At 38.9% G+C, this 22,182-nt stretch overlaps 1 protein-coding gene across 4 annotated transcripts in view; it reads right to left on the bottom strand.

Moving 5' to 3' along the window:
- The window catches only part of nat16 (N-acetyltransferase 16), a 46,752-nt gene extending 25,050 nt beyond the window's left edge, over window positions 1-21,702 (bottom strand). The window contains exons 1-4 of one of the 4 annotated variants that reach the window (XR_010925377.1): window positions 21,498-21,702; window positions 8,299-8,375; window positions 8,104-8,217; window positions 7,798-8,010 (exon numbers count right to left, since the gene is read on the bottom strand). Coding sequence is in view for 2 of the 4 variants with exons in the window: in XM_067579859.1 (XP_067435960.1) it covers window positions 2,302-2,360 (59 nt within the window). In the remaining 2 variants the exon portion in view is untranslated. Of the gene's footprint in view, window positions 1-2,301; window positions 2,487-6,092; window positions 6,382-7,797; window positions 8,011-8,103; window positions 8,218-8,298; window positions 8,376-21,497 lie in introns of those variants that run through there. The other 3 variants (XM_067579859.1, XM_067579860.1, XM_067579861.1) reach the window with 3 other exon arrangements.
- Between the last annotated feature and the right edge of the window lie 480 nt (window positions 21,703-22,182).

The following is a 22,182-nucleotide window of genomic DNA, read 5'->3' as shown; positions in this document are numbered from 1 at the left end:
CAAGTGCAATGCAGTGGTTTCATTGAAATGAACAAGGAGCCTGCATTTTTTGACATTTCTAATGTCAGTCTGAATACAAGCTGTCATTTCTGCTTCCTTTCTCTCTCGCTCATTCAATATGCACACAGTACTGCGCTGAAAGAAGTGAACTCGGAGAAGGGTTGTGTCACTCAACTAGTCCTCTCAGTCCCCTAAACCCTGCAGTATCAATGACACAGAACCAAAAGAGCAACCTCACTTTGTGGAAAATACCACAAAATATAAAAGGGAGTCTTGGCACATCCTGGCCCTGGTCCTAATACTTAATTGGAGAACTTGTTCACAAAACTCATGAGAGACAAGCTCAAAACATAATGCTGTATGTAATCCCTTTTACACAGAAAGGATAAATAGTTTCTCCTGTGCAGCAAACTAGGTTTCAGGCCTTTAAGAAAAAGCATAATGATATCAATTGGTCAGGTTTTATGACATGCCTTCCACATAAAAGGAATATGGCTTAAATATGCCAACCCCTAAAAAAGCGACAAAATGATGAAAGGTTTTGAAAAAAGTGGAGTGAGGCCCAAGAGCAGTGCATGTCATTATTCGGCCAGTGTGGACATCAACATTGATTAAAATGGAAGCTTGTCTGCTCCATCAGACATGATGTCTGTAGTAGACATTGTGTTACAATCAGGCCTACAGCTTGTACTACTTGTAATGCTCAGTGCTTCACCTACACTTGGTTTTTCGGAAATAAACTATGAGACTCATCTACAAGAATCAAGTCCATTCTTCCTTTTCTCAATAGTACTTAAATTGACAAAGCAAACACAAACTTTGCTTTGTCTTTCAGTGCCATTAAGAGAGGGAACTCGAGGGGGGTTGGCCAGTCGGCCCCTTAGGAGAGTTTTTGGATTGTAGAGACTAACACAGAAATGCTAGACATGTTCCAATAATCTATCAATGGGCCATGTGAGCTGTAAGGGCATTTGTAGTGAAAACACTGTCTGGTCAAAGCAGACACACACACGTACACACTGTGGACACTGGTATTTTTCCATCATGCTTTGATGCTTTGAGATGAGCTGTCAGGCTTGGCCGGGTAGTCTGGTCCTGCCAATGAGAGCGATGCTATTTTGTTTTTGTGTTTCTGTCTCCCGCTCTCTCTCTCTCTCTCTCTCCCTCTCTCTCTCTCTCTCTCTCACACACACACACACACACACACACACACACACACACACACACACACACACACTCATTGATTCATTCTTCCCCTATTCACTCTCATGGTCTTGCTTCCTTCCTCTCTTCGGCTGACAGTGTACTCCAAACAAAATGGAATTTGGCACGTTTGCAAAGACTGGTGATCTGCCATCAAATACGCCACTGCGAGCAAATGCCAGTATGCTCACTGCAGCTCGGGGGTCTGTTAATTTAATGATGCCCATGTCAGATGGAGGAGCTTTGGAATTGTGGTGGGATCAAAACTCGTACCCCAAAGGACACAAACAAAAAGAAACACACTCCATCACATGGCTTTCATGGTGAAGTCATGGGGAACAAGGTTAGTCAACAAAGTAATGCAAATATTTTTGCACTAAGAAAAGGCAAGCATTCTGCTTTTTGCTCACATGGCAGCACTCAAGATTATCATCGGTTGGAGCCTGTGGATACAATTTGTTACACACACTGTCTTTTGACAGAGGTAAGAATAAGGTTTGCTGCATACCCATATTTGCCACTAGGGCGCTGTATTAGATTACTGCAATGACCCCTTAACGCTTTTGGCTAACATACAACTACAGGGTTGGCAAAAAATTAAAACCAAAAATGAACCTAATGGCTATGAATCCATTTCCATACACAACTGGTCCTTGATTGGTGAATAAGTTGGAGTAATAATTGTGATGTCATTGGTCATTTTACTATGTATTTGCCTCATTTCTTTCTTGTGGGTATTTGCCTGAGGAGGACCTGCAATTGGATAAATGTCACAGATAAGGTAAAGGGAGCTCTGAAGTAGCATTACAGGAAATTGATACTGGATTTCCAAAAGGATTACTCATCTGATGATTTGACAAATAGAGCAAGCCTCAGCATGCAAAGAGATGGGTATTATAGCCACTGCATACTGGCAATGAAAGCCAAATGAACATGCCATTTTGCCTCTGTTAACACACCAAATTTGATTTATTTGGAGTATGCTGTCAGCTGTCCTCTTTGTCCTCTCCCACCTCCACACATAATAGATAGGAGCATCATACTGAAAAGAAAATGTCTCTTGAACACCCCAATAATACAAAACTCAAAGGAACACACCATGTCTTCAGAAGATTATCCTGTTGGTCAAGTGACGAGAACATGGACACCAAAATCATTCATGTCTCCTGGGCAGATCCTTGGCTCCAGTGCTTCATGCCAGAAGGCTCCACGCTGACGCAAACACATAAGCATAGCACTCTGTTGCGCGATAGCAGGCTCCATGTCATTTTCCCCACGCAGTCCTATACATGAAACAAACCATTGACACACAGGCACCACAAAATGATTAGTTGGTAAATCTGTCAGTCATCGCTTGTTGCCATGAAAATGAGACAACACTGCGTGATATCCCGACATTGTCAGCTATTCTTGTTAGTTCAAGTAATATATTCTGCAGTGACTGTACTGTAAGTCAATCTTTGACTTTCGTACATTTCAGTTTGGTGTATTTGCTTTAATTACATAAAATCACAACTGCCACTGAAATGTCTTGACATTTGGTGGTTTATACTATATTATGCTCCAATTATTTTGCACTTGTAAAGCCTCATAATTCAAGTAATGGCACAGTATCAATAGACTATTACAGTATTACCACAGCTAATTATTAGAGTATCAAACAAAGAGAGCATTGTTGCAGCAGAAACATCCTAATGGGAAGACACAAAACATTCTATTTCCTTCAACAGACAACTTAAATGACTAACAGCCCTAGCAGCAGCATGTATGTATGTTTTATGCATATTTCCCAAATATTAAAAACTGCATGACTCATCAGTTTTTATGAAACGATTGACACAGTGACTACCACAGAGGCTAAATGATGCTTATTGACCAAGAATCCTCATGAGATCATTGACTTCTAACATCTGTGTGCAGTAAGGTTAAACAGTAAGATGTGATGGAGTTACAATCACAATGTTGGCAATATTGGTATCTGATACAACTTTATTCTAAAACATGCTATTATTAGGAACTTTTAAAATACAAAAAATGACCCAAGAGCCATAGGTGTGGCTAGAAGCTAACTCGGTGTGGCTAACCGTCTTACAGGGCCAAACAACCTGTCATGTCTTAGCATGTGACAGTAGTAAAAAAAAAACACATAAATCTAGATATATCCTCTAAAATGCCCTTGTGGAATGATATACAGAAAAATCTTTGCCTTCACATTTCAGAACAAAAGTTGGCCATGCATTATGGCAATACGGATGAAGCCAGACATTATAAAGACAGAGGTCATGGTTAATGGCAACCCTCCGATTTATTGGTATTGAGAGAAACTCCCCCTCCCCTAGAGGTGGCCCTGTTGCCAATAGATTCCTACAAAGGGAAGCTTATTGAATTTCCATTTTAAATAGCATAAAGTTCCATGTTCTGAATGAATTAGACCATAAATGATTCACAAATTGTGAATCGATAATTGAGTCCTATGATTTTTCATTGAGAATCTAATGTTAGTTGTGTATATAAAGGATATGGAGGTAAAATTACAAGACATGGATTAGTTTAAGGATATTAAACAATATGAATTCTACAATTGCTAAACGGCTAAACCTAGCCATCCACCAAAATAATTTGGCTTTTAAATTTAAATTTTGGGGTGTAATGGGGTTATATCCGAACTTGTACAGTATGCATTTAAAACACCTAGTGTACATATAACCATATGCAGTAAACGTAAAACCCATTTAAATCCCAATAAAAACGACCTTATTGTACCATCTAAAAATCAATACCTCAGTGGGGAGAGGCCTGCAAACCCATGCTGGGTGTCATTCTGCAGCAGGCTGTTTAATAGGTCATAGTGTGGAGAGGATTTATTTGCTTTAATTGAAATGCAGTTCTATTGCCAACATTTTTATAATCAATCCCCAATTACAAATGAGATTTTTAATAATAATAATACTAACAATAATAATAACATTCATATTATTAATATTATTTTATAACAGATTATATTTATTTCATCTGACTACAGATTGCAGCCTGATACTGGCAACAAAATAAACACACACCTATCTTGCAAACATTATATCCTATGTTTCAGTTATCCACCATTGATTTGCATGATTTGTTGGTTAGTGAGATATTTGGCTTTGACAGAAGCCTAGGTTGATGAGTGAGATAATGAATCATTTAAAGGGATAACATCTAGTCCCTTCACATCTGTCAGAACTTAATGAGAGGTATGTAATGTTCTTTCATATGTGTTTTGCAGTTACTGCACAGAATAGTCTAATATCAATAAAGGACAAAGGATGAAAGAAAGGATGTCTATGAAAAATCCTTGTTGCATGTAAGTGCACTTCAATATTTCAGGTTTAAGTCCAGCATAAACTCCACCTGATTTTCTGTCACTCACCAGTATTTTACAAATATAAATCTGTATTGAAACTGTGAGTTGCTACTGCTTTTATCAAGCTAACATAAAAAAAACTCCTTTTCCTGCCTAAATTTACAGTCACTATTTGCAGGATGTGAAGTTTTTTTGTTTTTTTTTTACTATGGCGCCATCTGGTGCAGCTACCCACTACCCCCGATCCTCTGCCCCACACACACCAACACACACACAAAAACATAAAAATCCGCCATTTAGTAACTTTTAAGAGAGCTCAGTCTCTTAAATTGGTCAGTAGTCATCTATTTGGGTCTTATGTCAGGATCACACTACAAAAAAAGACACCATCTGACAACAATGGATCATAGTCGAAGCCAATTCTGCATTTGGGACGCCTCACAAGGAGCCAGCAGTAAGACTACCATGTCCAATACTTTTAATCTTTTCTTGGCTGGTTACAATGTGCTCAGTGACAATAGTAGCTGACATTTCAGATCCGAGAATTGTGTCTCTGCCTCATGCAGGTTGTGACAGACTGGAAGCCAATATTGGTCTGTTTTGACACGGCCATGATCACCTAATCTAGTGACTGTATGGAAAGCGTGCACTCTGAGAATGTTTTGGAACAACACAATAACAAGCAGTTAATCATTACCATTTGTATGGCAAGGCATATTATTTGTTACCAAAGTAATATGACATAGTACAAAGTACACAGAGAAGTAATGCAATTACAGGAGAGATGACAGCTATTTTAAGACTGCAGTTCTTAGTCATTGAGAAAATGCCATTGGGCAACAGGAATGATTTGGGGCCATAGTAGCCAAGTATCAGCATGGACATCAATAGAAACAGCTCCAAGTAGTGTAGTAAGATTTGAAAACTACCCCCTCGAGTCATCAAGTTTTTCCCTCTTAGTTGGGAGTTAGAGATGGCACTCATGCATATCACAACTTTGGTTTCGTGTATATAAAACAAGAACTAGAAAGCTTTTGTAAACCACAAAAGATATAACTGCATCAACACACAAGAGGTTTGATGCAGAGTATGGAATTTGGTGGTAGCTAGATTTTCCGCAATCACCCACACCTCTTGATCCTCAGTGAAAGTGGCCTAAAGGCCTGGTCACAAAGGAAAATGAGGAAAATCAAAGAGTCTTCACAAAATATTTGGTTTTAGTGATGTAGAAACTACTCATAGGCCTCTTGGTGAAGTTCTGTAGAAGGCAAGCTAACTGCTAACCAATAGCCTGCAGAGAACATGCTAGTGCTACTCAGTCACAATACTGTATCTCTATTTTCTCTTAACATAGCTGTTTACCTCCCCGGCATTGTGTTCTCATGATTATACATCATTTCATTCAATTATTTCAATTAAGGTTTTACTGAAGAGAGAAAAATAGCTCTCTCAGCTAATGAGCTTGCTGACTGTCAATTAGCAAGCTTGTTAGCTGGATAGCTGATGGGACAATAAGTTCACAGAGTTTATTTAAAGCTCATATTTGTACCTCCTCTTGTCTCATAACGGTCTGCAAACCATTCCTCTTGAGTCTAGAAGTTTATACTAAGACGGGGAGAATTATGGTGCCACACTGCTAACAAACTGATGGCTACCTTAATTTTGGACTCTCCAACTTTCCATACCCATAAGTCAAAATATCTCCTTTCCTTGCCATCTTGCTTGTGTGATGTCATTTGGAGCCAGAGTCTGTGCAGTAGAGTCAGGCAGCAGGATGATGGCCCGCGGGACATAGCCCCTCAGCCGTCCCGCCGCTGTCGACGGAGGTTTGAGAGCAGCTGTCACTGCTGTCAATCATTATGTCAGACCCCCTTTTTATATTGTCAAATAACTAATTAGAAACAAACTTATCAGAAAAATGAGTACTTGGACAAACATCAGCATGATAAGAAGTACCTAAAATGATAGAAACTATCATTGAGAAAAATTTATTTGACGTGTACTTTGATTTTTTAGTTTGGCTCATGTCCCATCTGCTAACATGAAAGAGGTGGGACTTATGACCTATACTTCAGCCAGCCACCAGGGGGTGATCAAGATGTTTTGATGATGTCCATCTTTATATACAGTCAATCATGTATGTATAATAAGAGCTGGATAGGGCACCGCTCAACCTTGCAGCCAATTTTTCCCAGTGGCCACTCGCGGAATTGCAGCAAAATATCCCTCTGTGGCCCAAAAGGCCTTTTTCCCCATAGACCACCATTGCAAAAGAGACATCTGTAAAACTGTTGACAGGACACCTTGAACTGCAAACGTCAATCATGACCCTTATGAATTTTTGATCCATGGAGGTTATATAAAACTTTTGTCGAGCCGAAAAAAGTGATTTAAAAATCTGTGATGTCATCACAATGTAAAGACTATGGACCAAGCAGGAACTTGTGGGCGGGGCCAGCAGGGGAAACACTACTGCACAAATTCAATGGGCCACACAACGCGGAAGCAAACCCGGGTGCTAGAAACTTTTTTTGGCAATTCTTATAGGACTGAATGGGTGCCATTTTTAGTCTGGTATCCAGCTCCTATACTACATCCATGCAGTCAATGGTCAGCACTATCAAGACGGCTTGCTATTGGTCTGTCACACAAATTTGTGGGTAAAAAGTTGAACCCGAGGTAAAATATTTTGAATAGCTTTAATCTACTGAGCCAATCCACTAATAACGGTTATTCCGCTGGAATAAATTGATTGCACTGCAAAATGTTAGAATTTTAAATGCTGGTGTGACCAAGTCTTAAGACAATTGTTTAAGAGGAACCCCCAATGTGTCATCTCCTTGGTAACAGAGAATATCCTAAATGATGATGGCTTCTTGCACCATTTCCAATGCCACAGCCGGGAGCCCCATTATAACCATTGGGCCAATCAGTCTAGAGAGGACAAGTAACAATTTACCAAATATAACATACTTATATTTATCGTTTTTTCAGATCACACAAAGGGATGCGGAGTGCTGTGGAGTGGGGGACTAACCAGTGGAGGCATATGTTCCATGTTCTCCATTAAGGAAAATCAACAAGCATCCCAACAATCTGTCAAGATAATTACTGCCTGTATGGTGCATTATACATACAATTGGCTGTATTATGCACTGCCCTAATTCCCCACCCTCCAGATGATAATAACAATGATAATGAAGATAGTTGCATATAAATCTTTCCACAACAACAGATTGAAAACTCAAAAACCATTTAATGTTTAAATATTTTAATTTTGAGAGCATATGATTGCTCTTATGCACAAGGTTTAAAGCTCATTCACAGTTCTTCTTTCTACGAAGCGTCTAGGTCATCGATGTCACCTGGGTCCAGTCTTGAAGGGAAATGCACAACGTCTGTGCCTGTGAACAGTAATGGATCTGCCAGGGGAGGGAAGGACAGCCCAGAGGACTGAGACGTTTTCACTGAAAATAGAGAAACATGTATTATGCTATGAATTTTGATGTGTGTAATTAACTACCAAATGAAAAAAATGAATGTATTCATGTTGCCCTTACCTTGACAAGAAGCGGCATCAGAGGAAGCATCAACCCCACTAATTGAAGCATTACTTTCTCCAAACACTCACTGAACCACTTAAGCAAGTGTGCTTAATGGTTTAAGACTGCCATCTGTACAATGTAGCATTGGTCATTAATAATGTGTTATCTGAGGCAGTATGCATAATTCAGAGTAGGGTAGTATAGGCTTACCAGTTGCAGCAGTTGCTTTCTTGTAAGCTGCGATCTCCCGATGAGCTTTTGACAAGATGTTATGCTGTTATGGGTTCCTTAAGAGTCACAAATCACAACACTGAAGCTGGCATTAATTTAGTTAGTAATTTCTTTCTATGCCTCTTTTCTGCACTTTTCAGTGTCTTAGTCAATTTCCTTTTTATGAAATCAAATCATGAAATTTGATGTGACTTGGACAACATAGGCTGTGCTGTCTATCGGTGTCCTATGTCCATGAAACTGCCACTGGGAGTTGCCAAAGTCGGAAATTTTCCAATTCTACACAGAACGGCTTTCAAGAATAACCATGAAAGTTATCTATGTAGAAAGGCATATTAAATCCTAATTTCCAAATTGATCTACTCTGAAAATCATGTCCTGAACTTTCTTTTGAAAAAAAATGAGAAATTTGTAGTTCAATTTTTTTTGGTTGAGGACAGGACCCTGTGCCACTCAAATGCTGTTTTTTCATTGTCTGCATAATCACAGGAATTACAACAGCCAAACACAAAACACAGAAAAAGTCAGACTGAAGCTTTCTAGCTAGTTTCTCTTCTCAACTTAGCTTGCTGGACAAGCTACCAAACAAACATCCACTGGGTAAAAATGCAGGGCTAGATAGCTAATTAGCCAGTCAGCTGTAGCACACTGAACAGGTTAAAATCTTACCTGCAAATGTCAACATCACTGTATCTGAAAAAGACCTTTTTGTCTTCCTCCAAGTATTAACACATACCAACAGCTGATTTAAAAAAATCACTTTGACATTGACTTTTGACTGAAAAGGAGATTACTTTTGTCATTTCAGTTGGATTGTCAGTTGGAAGTCCTACTTTTGCTCCTGCACTCAATTGTATTCTTTACATTAGTAAGAAAGTGTAATTCTATGAAGTTTTGGATGTAGGGAAATCAGGTTTGGGAAGGCATTTACATGTGCTGCAGTAGTCAGATTTCTGCAAAACCCTGTTTTACATGCAGACAGTCAGTAATCAGACCATTTCCCCTAGAACATATTCTTTGAACAGTTCATAGTTTCCAAAGGGCCCAGAAACACTTTTTGTCATACACTATCTATTACATAAGAAATAAATTAAATAAAGTTAAAAATAAATGCCCCTGAGCATAACACATTTCAAAAAGACTCTTTGAATAATCATAATTTCAACTGATATAAGAACACCACTGAGAGCTGTATAAAGATATTATTTTTGTCCCATTCCTGTGTGGAGGTAGTTGACCCGACTCAGCCAGGAATGGGATGTGTCATGAGCTGAGAAACAGAAAGTAGAAAGTAGAAATATATATTTTTGGTGCACTGGGTGAGCAGCTTTCATTGCGTGTTTGGATTTACAGAGTGTTTAATACATTCAAGGAGGAAACACATCTATATTTAAACACAGGTCTATTTAAAAGAATAGTTTGACATTTTGGGAAATACGGTTATTCATTTTCTTGACGAGTTACCTGAGAAGGTTGATAGCACTGTCAGTCATATTTGTCCTTGTAATATGAACCTAGCCAGCAGCTGGTTAGCTTAGCTTAACACAAAGACTGGAGACAAGGATCAGCTAGCCTGGCTCTGTCCACATGCAGATAACAAATATAGGCAGACTGTGCATTTTTTAGGCCAACACTGATATTGTATTTGTGAATTCAAAATAATCAGATAACTATATATTGGCAAGTTTTTAATCATTTTTGTTTACATAAATACATAATGTTAACATACAATCTTGATATGGATCACTCTTTTTTAAAGGATTGTGACCAAGACAGATACTAAATGGGACATTTTACAGTTGAAAAATCAACTTGTCAGTGCTCTCTGTTGGACAAACTATGTAACTGAGACACTGTTTCTAAATGACTTCAAACCTGGTTTAGTATTATTGCAATTTCTTGTTACTTATCAGCCAACATTTACACCGATACCAGCCAATATATCTGCCTGGCTTTAAGTCTAGCACCTCTAAAGCTCACTAATTAGCTCATTATATTAGAGCTGCAATGATTAGAAGATTAATCGTTTAGTTGCCAACTATTAAATTAATCGGCAACTATTTTGATAATCGATTAATCGTTTATTCTTTAAGAAAAAAAAAGTTCAAAGTCTCTGATTCCAGCTTCTCAAATGTGAACATTTTCTGGTTTCTTTACTCCTCTGTGACAGTACACTGAATATCTTTGTGTTGTGGACAAAACATTTGAGCGCGTCACCTTGGACTTTGAGAAACAGTGACCGAAATGTTTCACCATTTTGTGACATTTATGGACCAAACAACTAATAAATTAATCAAGAAAATAATCGATAGATTAATCAATAATAAAAATAATCATAATTTGCAGCCCTACATTGTATCTCATTTGTTGAATCCATACAAAAACCAAAGAGTAAAAACAATAATTTTGTGGTTTGACAGAAGGTTATGTGCTGGACTATTTCCTGGTCAGGAGCAGTGACTTCCTGGAGTCCTGTCTGTGAATAGTCTTCATGCTAAACCAATCAAACCATCTCCCGGCTCCAGATTTATATTTAACAAATATGCCTCTCAGCAAGAAAGTGTTTTCAAAAATGTTGAACTTGCCACGGCTTGGCTCACTGATGTGTTTTTAATAGTTCTTGGACAACAATGGAGCTCTGTGGCACAGAGGAATAAGATCAGGTTTTGGATACACACAATACTTGTAAGTAGATCAATTCATTGTTGGGTTGGCTCTGCACATGAGATTTGTTGACAATAAGAGAAATCTAAAATATTGCCAGCCCTATCCTTTAATCTAGCTAGTTTCAGTTTCAGTGTAAATCTGTCTTATGACTGAATTATTTTGTGTACAACACACCACTGCGAGCAGTGATTGATCCTTTTTCATCCTGCCACAGTGCTGGGTCATCATCATGCACAAGCTCACAATAGAAACACCCTCTAAAAACCAGTTAAGCATATACATATCCAAGTAATCTGATTTGACATGAAGAGATGTAGCTGTATAAAACAAATTTACTTTCTTTTCGGGAGTTTTGTCTAGAAATCAGGATTCTGCAGCAAGACAAGTGCATGTAAATGCAGAGAATGCTGGTAGACCAAACTGCTCCTGCTGTAAAATGAATGAGGGTCATGGGAGGAGAGGATGGGTGTGGGGGATGGGTGGGGATTACATGTGTGTCATTACACCAACGGACAGCTGCAGGTGTAATAAATATGATGAAACGGGGGAAAGGAGAGGTGATGGGACAACAGAAACGAGGGCTATGTGTTCTGTACATCCGGTTTCAGAGAAGGAGCGAGCGAGAGCGAGGTGATGCATCACTCCACACACACATACACACACACACACACACACACACACACACACATACACACACACAAAGCCCTATTTGACTTTGCAGTAGTTCATCACGAGTGAGGCCTATCTGTGAACAATAAAACTGCTCAGGCAGACAACATTCCCTTCCACCTCCTCATAGCCTCCTTCAAATCCTCCACCTCCTCCTAGCCACCTCTCAACCCTTCCCTTCTTCCTTGCCTCCAGGGTTCGAATTACACAGTGGCTTTTGGGGGAGCCCTATATTCCAGTGCGCTATTAAACATGTCACATGCACGCGCATATATAGATGTACGCGGCCAATTGCAGGGTTACTGCAAAAAAACATTCTACCATTACTACATACAGTTAATACTGTCAATAACATTTCACTTCATACAGAAATAATCTAGCTATGCAGGTACCACAGAGAGACAGAAAAACAGTTATCACTCAAGCACAACAACAAAAAAACTCCGCACAGTGAATCAGCCAATGGTTTGCGCTACGCTTCTAAACAGACCTAAGTTATATCACATGACACCATCAGAACATGCCCACAGCTTCAACTGTTGGTCTTACACAAAGCTAGCAAGACAACAGCAACACTCTAAACGCAAACATGCAAACGCCTACTGCATAGTAAAACATCCTGGAGGCGACGTCACTATTCACTACTTGAACTTGGCGACGTAAACATAATGATTTGAGTGTGCTGCCATGCATGGATGGCCACAGCAGGAATAGACTGTGTTTATTATAGTGGAGACAAATGTTCAGAAATTGGAATATAATAAGCGAATAAACACGACATTGGCATATTTTTACTATTATTATTTATTTCAGGACCCTTAATGTACAGAAAATCCTCATGTCCTCTTCAGGGGAACCGAGCTCCCCTTAGCTCCCCTGTAATTCGAACCCTGTTTGCCTCCTTCTATTTTAGTCCCTAACACTCCTTGTGCTCTCCTCCTCATCTAACTTCTTCCAAGCCTCCCTCATGCTTCCCCGAGCCTCCTCTTCATCTCTTCTTAAACTCTCCCCTCCTCCTCCCTTCTTCCCAGCCTCCCTACCATCCCCCTCCTGCTGCTTCTCTCCTCCTCTCCTAAATCTGTCCCTCCCTTCTCCTCTCACTCTCTTGTCCTTCTCCCTGGGCCTCCCCTCTGCACTGCAGCATCTATACAGTCATTAATCTCCAAGGTCCCTTTACTACATCACACAATGAGTGTGTGTGTGTGTGTATTTGTGTGTGTGTGTGTGTATACAGTATGTGTAACACCATGTCACACGCTCTCTGAATATGTTGCACAGCCATGAACCTGCAAGTGTCCACAACTTCCTGTTGTGACATCAATTTTGTCCACTACTGAAATCCTGCACAACAAAAAAGGTGTTTTAACCCAATTTCTAAGGTGCTATCCAGAGGTTAATTTCTTTATGCAAAGTGAAAGGGGTGACTTTTCATTTCATTTCCTCTCGCACTACATTTGACACATTTCACTAATTAAAACGTACGTCATACTTGTGACCCATGCATGAGCATGCCCCGTAGTCCTCAGAACCTTATCTGCAATTTGTGAGTGTATGTCACCTTGATCTTTTTGTACAAACAAGAAAAATATTAAACGTGGCTTTTTGTATGATCATATAAAATACAGTATTGGCCCAAATATGAGACAGCTCTAATTACAAGACGACCCCGTTTTCCAACAACTGTTTTTAGAAAAAGACTTTCTGAACATACGAAACACTTTTAGACTTGTCCTGCTGGGAAAGTTTCCCCAAGATATTAATAGAGTCCTCTGCCTTGGAGCCTTTTCTCTTCCATTTCCACTGAGCAGAACGTTAATCCCACATTTAGGTAGCTTGACACTCTCCAGTCAGGCTGCTAAAGTTGTGGTCTATTTGAGCTCCTCACCATGATAATAAGCCACACTGGTAATTCTTGGCAGTTTGACAGATGATTTGGTTCCCGGTATGTTTCCGCAGTAAAGACATTACAAGATGCTTTCGACTAATTCTCACTCATCAGGAATGAATTTCCCCCAAAATATGTTGCAAGCACTGGCAGAAACTGCTATAGTTCTGATTAACAGACTCTTCATAAACAGAAGAAACTTGCTAGCAAAGCGACATCATCAGGCTACAAAAAACTCTAACACTCTATATACTTTCCCCATTAAAAAAGATTATCTACTGCTATGAAGACATAAATGTCTAGTCCTTGAATATAATATGGCCCTCTCAAAACGCAGTTTTATGAAAAGATATTGTCTTGTATTTGGGCCGACAGACAAATATAAAATCTTTCATTTTAATTCACATCATGCAAAATGAGCATGGAAATACTGTTTGTCACCATGTTTGTAGTAGTAGTTTGTATTAGGAAATTGAGTTGTCCTTTCCCAATCTCTCAAAAATTTGGGAAACGTTAAAATCTTTTTTGTTGTGCAGTGGACTGATTTTTTTTCCCATCCATATGATGAGAAAAGCTGATTCTTATGTGATGCAAGAGGCACAACCTGGGTCTATAAAACACTATTGCATTACACACCAAATTAGAGCTGCAATGATTAATTGATTAATTGTTTTGAGTCATTTTTAAGAAAAAAAAAAAAAAAGTCCAATTCTCTGCTTCCAGATTCTCCAATGTGAATATTTTCTGGTTTCTTTAGTCCTCTATGACAGTAAACTGAATATCTTTCAGTTGTGGACAAAACAAGACATTTGAACATGTTTCACCATTTCCTGACATTATATGGACCAAACACCCATAAAATAATCGACAGATTAATCGATTATGAAAATAATCGTTAGTTGCAGCTCTACACCAAGTTATTGCATCTTACAAGGATAAAATATGGCATCTTAAAAGTGTGTTTAAACATTAATGTTCCTCATCTTAATGTATTCAAAACTGAAAGAGACCACTTTCCCCCTGCAGTGGCAAGACCACTTCTTTTTTTTTTTTTTGGCTGTATTTTTTGCAATATGATGCCACATTTTAATCTTTCATGCAGTAACTTGGTAAGTAACAGCAAAAAAGATCTTGTGTCACAACACGCATGAGAAACTACTCGTTGTTTGCTCAAACACCCAGTGTTGTATGTACAGAACCGCGTGCACATCAGCTGTCCGCGCCCATTTTGGAGTATATCTGGGGGGTTTTACACTGGAGTTATCCTGCTGCTGTTTGCACGGTGAGACAGACACAGAGAGACTGGACTGTGTGAGTAAATGTGTTGACAAAAGTGGAAAGAAAAGGATGTCCATGTTGTGCTTTCCTATTTTTTCTCTCCCTTCCATGATTAATACAATAATTCCTCCACGCTTTCAATTCCAAATACCAAACTGTCAAAAGCCATCAGATCACATCCAAACCTCTCACTCTGTTTTTCTACCTCTCTCTCTGTCTTTCTACTCCCCCCGTCTTTCTACCTCTCTCTCTTTCTCATTCTCTCTCTCTCTCTCTCTCTTTCTCTCGCAGCTATACAAGCTTGCATGACAACAGAAAGTCTTTCATTTGTGAGTCACCATGTAAAAGACAGCCATATAAATAACAGTAAGGGTATGATGATGATGGTGGTGATGATGATGACGATGATGATGATGATGATGATGATGAGAGGGGAGGATAGCTGCCACTTTGAAAAACAACACATCGGTCCTGTCATTACTTAAAGGACTAGTGTGTACAATTCAGTGGCATCTAGCGGTGAGGTTGCAGAAAAAATTGAATAACCCCCCCCAGAGTCAGTCCTCTCTAGAGCCAGTGTTTGATTCATCCATTCTGGGCTACTGTAGAAACATGGTGGTGCAACATGGCTGGCTCCATGGAAGAGAACCTGCTCTCTATGTAGATATAAAGGCTCATTCTAGGGTACCAAAAACACTACGATTCTTATTTTCAGGTGATTATACACTGATAAAAACATACGTATGAATATTATATTCCATTTCTGACAAGTCTTTACAGCTGCACTGATCAATATCTCCATATTAATAATAGATGAATTGACTGTGTGTAATGTGAAAGGTGTTGCTTGTAATGACAAACCCTCAGAGAATTATCACCAACTCTGCAGTTCCCTCTGCAGCTACAGAGCGTTTTAGCCTCTTTTAGCTCACTGCTTTCATTTTTCAGCCTGCAGTTCTGCTCTCACCAACCATATATCCACCACATGGCTGCAACTAACCATTACTATCATTATCGATTAATCAATCGATTATTTACTCGATTAACTGATTAGTTGTTTGGTCTATAAAATGTCACAAAATGGTGAAAAATCTCAATCCCACAGCCCAAGGGGACATCCTTGAATGTCTTGTGTTGTCCAGACCGACAGTCCACAACCCAAAGATATTCAGTTTACTATATAGAAGACTGAATTAATCAGAAAATATTCACATGTCCAGCAGCAAAAAGCCATTGTTTTCAGTGAAGAAATTAGCAACTGAGGTGAACAGAGTGAAACACCTAGCAACCAATGAGCCAGATATTTATTTTGGGAGTTAGTGGAGACCCAAGATAAATTTATTTAAAGAAGGTTCATTTCAAGTGTTTGAAATTATTTCTGTAAAATTTTATCAGAAGTTTATCTGGAAAGCTTTAGGAGGCTTAGACATCTTGCCCCTATAAATGCTGTTTTGTCAGAATCCCTACGAGTGCAAAGTTAGTGTGACCCATAGTCTGAATGGCCACAGTTATTAGAATACAACCCAGGATGAACAGCAATTTAACTCTAAATGGACAGAAACATAACTCCATATGAATGCTAATGTTTCTGTCTGTGCTGGATGTGTAAATAGAGTGTTAATAATATTTGAGAATGTTTTCAGCTTGTCTGTGGTCCCCAAGTGGGACAAAAAGCAGCAACTTTAAGTCTGTAGAATTACTGCATGATTGCTGCCATCTCACCTACAGACACTATTCCTCCTAACACACTGTGACAGCCTACATGCACACTAAACCCAAATATTCAGGCAACAAAAGGTTTAAAATGACAATAATAATAATATCTCTGTGTTCATGTCAAATCACATGTCATATTAACATCATTTTCTAGTTTAATCCTAATAAGGATTAAACAAATGTCCTCAAATCTGCTGTGTCTAAATACTTTTTATTGAGGTGATTATCATTTTGATAAGATAAGTATGCTTTGACATTTATTGCGCACACTTGGAATTATCCACTCCTGGCCTATCCCAGTAAGCCCCTTGCTCACTTGGTCACACTTGGTCCTATCCTCCATTTTGTGCACTCTCATAGTGTAGGGTGTCCCATTTCTATTTAGGATGAGGGGATAGTGGTTATCCAGCCCTCCAGATGGCCCGCCAAATGGAGCATTTCCACATGCATAGTCAAATCATGTGGTAGACGAAATTTTCTGAGAATGCATCACAACTTTGGCTAAAAATCTGTATAAGCATAAATAATTTTCATGAAAAATGAGAAAGAAAAATAAAAGAGAAAGAATATCTTATGCACATGCAGTGGATTCTTCATGACAGGCATCTTATGACAATTGCTGTGCATGATGTCAATAGATGATACTGTTAATCATGGTAACCATGGATGTACTGGCCTCTTCATAACTATGTGACATACAGTAGTTTCCAATACTGCAGTTGGTGTCCCAATTCATAGTTACAGATTGCCCTCCTGGCCCCTGACACTCTACTCCAATGGGCCATTACCCAATTAAGAGCACTCTGGGACGAGTGGGGAAGTAATGAGATAGGGCCAATATCTGTTAATTTCACGAGTCTCATATATCTACTTACAAACTTAGTATAAGGCAAGACTGCATGGACATTTGGATTCTTGTTTTGCAGAGACATTTGTAAGTCTAAAGTACTCACTTTAAGTGGATATTTCCTCTTTTTGTATGAGATCCATACATGCAACATACAAGCATGCATGTGCTGCTGCTGTCCCTATGACTGTGGTGATCTCCTAACTTTTCGTCTGCCACAAGCTGGTCAAAATTGTCACTCTAAAATTCCCTGTGGGGTTTAAATCTACTTTGAGAATAAAGCTGGCATAGCAAGTTAACATGCTAACATAGCATATTAACATGCTAACAAACTATAGACATGTACATACTGAATTTGCAAATCAACATGTTAAATATTAGCCTACATAATAAGAATTAGCAGGTTGACATGTTAAGAGAGACCATGTTAACACACTAATGTTAGCATACTAAAGTAGGAAATGCTCCCTGCTAAGGATCATATTAATTGCCAACAGGCACTGACATGTATGTTAACATGCTAACTCTTAGTACTATAACCATGGATGTATAATAAGAGCTGGATAGGGTGCTGCCGCTCAGCCTTACAGGCAATTTTTCCCAGTGGCCACTCACAGTATTGTAGCGAAAAATCCCCCTGCTGCACATATTCAGTGGGCCACACAACGCGGAAGCAAACCCGGAAGCTAGAAACTTTTTTTGACGTATGCACCAGGCGAGCAATTCCTATAGGACTGAATGGGCGCCATTTTCAGTCCAGTATCCAGCTCCCATAAAACATCCATGACTATAAAATGCTGCTGCTAGCATAGTATGCTATGGCTATTGATGCATTCATGGTATGTCAGAAGAATGGGAGGAATAGAAAAACACCCTGTTGTTAAAATTTCAGGGTATTAGGCTACTCCCCAATACAGGTTTGGTAAAGTATTGCCTGGCCTCACACCATATTGATGAAACGTGGCCAAAATTAGTTGTTGAGTTGTAATTGAAATGAATCTCAATCTGGGAGGTTCAGGATCATGTTTTGTCAGGACGTGGTACGAATGAAGCCCTGGTGCCTTTGGCATTTCTTGCCCTGTGCTAGAAAAGTTGTCTTTCTATTATTTTTCATCCATCTGGCACAATTTGTTTTTTTAGAGTGTAATGACCATTACAGCCTCATTGGGCCTTAGATTTTCCATCTCGTTTTTATCAAGGATGGCGTAGGGTGCTATCACTAGATATACACTACACAAAGGTGACCTTGTTTGCTACCCAGTGTGCCCCTTCTGGGCAGCTGCAGCGCTGAATGATCAAGTTCATAGCAGCAGTGTCCAAAAAACACAGCCTAACTTCTAAACTTGTCTTTATTCCAAATTGCACAAGAAACCAGAGTACATTATAATCAACCCCTGGTCAGAGCCCATGAGGGCCAATCACAAGACTCACCTTGGAAAATCACTTTGGTGCCTATGCTGCTAATATAGCCATCTTGTTGATCTATTTAGGGTCTGACAAGATGACGGTATACAGTGCCAGTTTAAGCAGTTTAAGTTATTTCAGGAAATAAATGATTGACAATATAGTTTTTACATTGACAAGAGAAGGTGCAGAATTCAACAGTAAAGATACTGATACCAATCTGGGAGGTTCTGGATCATGTTCAGGCAGGATGGGGCACAAGTTAAACACATATATCAACACAAGCACCAAAAATTCAACATTATGGCCCTCTCACAGATAAACATATGTAATGGTTATTGTTATATATCTAGAGCTTGAAACAATCAACAGCTTCTCTAATGTCTCAGATTCTCTGCTCTTCTCTGTTTTACATCATTGTAACCTTAATATCTTTAGGTTTAGACTGTCGGTCAGATAGAACAAGCATTTTGAAGAAGTGACCTTGGACTCTTGGGATTTGCGATGGGAATTTTTTTTCTATTTTCTGACATTTTATGGTCTACATGATTAATCTTTCCTTGTGAGGCAGCTGGATTCACAAGATCATGAGATCACGAGAGAATCCATTTTGTCAGGCTTCGAGTTATGTGCTTGTGTCCGAACCACTGGTGGTTCGGACCAATCAGTCATGAGGATTCTCATGTGATCCCGTGAATCCAGCTGCTTTGCAAGACAAGACAATGATAGATGGTGATAGACAAATAGTTCATCCAATCACCTGCCAAGTATTTTTTTAAAGTGCCTGCCCTTTCCCAGTTCCACAACAGTTTCCAAGGACAACTTCTCAGATGGTTCTGTGTAACAAACCATCCAGTTCGTCAGTAAATCAGAAAAAAAGAATCTACACACACACACATATACATATATATATATATATATATGTATATATATATATATATGTATATGTGTGTGTGTGTAGATTCTTACATATACATATATATACATATATATACATATATATACATATATATACATATATATATATATATATATATATATATATATATATATATATATATATATATATATATATATACACATATATATATATATATATATATATATATATATATATATATATATATATACATATATATACACACACACACATATATATATATATATATATATATATATATATATATATATATATATATATAATAGTTATTTTAATATAGTAAAATAATAAAATAATAGAAAATAGAAAATAATAGAAATTCCAAATCCTGCGAAATACGTACTGATCCCACTCTGGGATGTTTTGGATCAGGATAAGCCTGGATGACTGTTTCCCAAGTAGCTGCAGACTGCATCCTTCTCATTAAATGCCATCAATAAGAAACAAAATTGAGAGAAACATGGAAAATGTATCCAATACAACTTAAGCCTCAATAGAGACCTGTTATGCAGCCAAAAACATCCTCTTATTGACCTCTTGTTGACAGTTTTTCAACTCATTTATCAAGCAAAAGGCCAATCATTCTTTGGTTTCAATAGAATATTGTGAAAAATGCTCATCACAGTTTCTCAGAACCCAAGATGACAACTTCAGATTGATAGTTTTTTTCAAATCAACAGTTGAAAACCCCAAAATATTCCATTTACAAATGTATTAAAAAGCAGAAATTATTCACACGTGAGAAGCTGGTGGCAAATGTTTAACATTTCTGCTTAAAAAATGATTCACTGATTATAAATTGTAAAATATAGTTACTGATTGATTTTCTTGATCAAAACTTGGTCCATCAACTAATCAATTAATCCACTAATCATGTGAGCTCTACATAACCTTAGCTACAGCATGTTTTTATAGTGACTGAGGAAATGCCCAATCCTGCAAGAAGGTAGCAGTCCCAGTCTGGGATATTCTGGCTGACTGGTTTGAAAATATCCCAAATAGCTGACTGATGCAGGTGTTTCTGTTATTTTGTCGAAATTTACAGAAATACTAAATATTTTGATATTTTGTGTTATATAGCCTACTTTGTGATGCAGCCAGAAAAGAAGAAAAAATAAAACACATATCAACAAAAATTAACCTCTCAAAAATTAAAGTTTTAATGGTTTTACAAGTGTTTGGCCTATTTTTTATTTATGCAGTTCAATCAGCTGTTCATGTGTATGTTATCATTTTTCATTATGCTGTATTGGAGGAATGGCTAAGCAGATAGGATGGATGAATTGGACTAAATTGAATATAACCATAATCATATTAATACCATGCTCTAAACAATTACATGTTCATCAATGAAAAAAAATCGTCCTCATACAAGAACATTTATGCACCTGTAAGAATTTTTCAAGGTATAAGCTACATATTCAGCAGTGCAGTGTGTCGTCATGAGTGATACCACCGTGGTAGCCGAGCAAAGAAGATGAGAAAGAGCCTAAATAATCCGACAAGGTCACTATCCTGTCATTATTGAGAAGCCTGAACACATTTTAAGAATATTACATAATACCATTGGAGATTAAAATCAAACAATACCATAAAATCCGATACGTCACAATGAACCCAGCGGGCCTACAGAGCACCATTTGAGCATCGCACGCGCCATATAGGGATGTTATAGGCTGGTAATTTTCCTTTAGACAACCTATAGGACAGAACCGAGTCATCTGTTATCTAACCGGCAGCAGCTCTCCAACCGTCTGCTCTGCGGCTCTTACCGCGGATGAGGGGCGGAGGTGGTGTCCTTGGTGTCGGTAGTCAGAGGAGACAGGATGGTAGACGGTATCACGGCTGATGCACGAGCTGCACAGTTCCGGCGATGAATGAAAGACAGACAGACCGGCTCTGTCGGTGTTCCACTGGAGACTCAACACAAGCCCCGCCCCTCCCAGTTCACGACGTCAAGCCTCCATACTGGACTCACTGGAGCGGCTCAGCATCACCGCAGCCCTCCCCCTCCGTTATCTCTCTCTCTCTATGTGTGTGTGTGTGTGCGTGGGCGCGCGCGCGTGTGCGTGTGTGTGTTTGTGTGTGGACGTTTTTGTTACCTCATTGGGACCTTTGCCTGTATAAACACCGACCTTGTCGGGACCAGTCGTCCTCATGGGGACCAAAGCCCGGTCCTATTGAAGTGAAGTGTCATTTCTGAGGTCCAGTTAAAGGCTGGGGATAAGGTGTAAATTGAGTTTAGGTTAAGGTTAGGCATCAATTGGTTATGGTTAAGGTTAGGGTAAGGGTTTGGGTTAGGCTGTCCACAATGAATGGAAGTCAATAAGGATAGCTATGCAAACGCGCGCGCGCTCGTGTGTGTGTGTGTGTGTGTGTGTGTGTGTGTGTCAAGGGGACGTGCAGAGACTTCTAAGGAGCACGAGCAGCACATCTAATTACTGCCTTTTTTATGTA

The sequence above is a fragment of the Thunnus thynnus genome, chromosome 22 (genome assembly GCF_963924715.1).
Source record: "Thunnus thynnus chromosome 22, fThuThy2.1, whole genome shotgun sequence".
In the NCBI taxonomy this organism is placed as follows: Eukaryota; Metazoa; Chordata; class Actinopteri; order Scombriformes; family Scombridae; genus Thunnus; species Thunnus thynnus.
The sequence above is the reverse complement of the archived record's forward strand: the minus strand, read 5'-3'. Positions and strand labels throughout refer to the sequence as shown.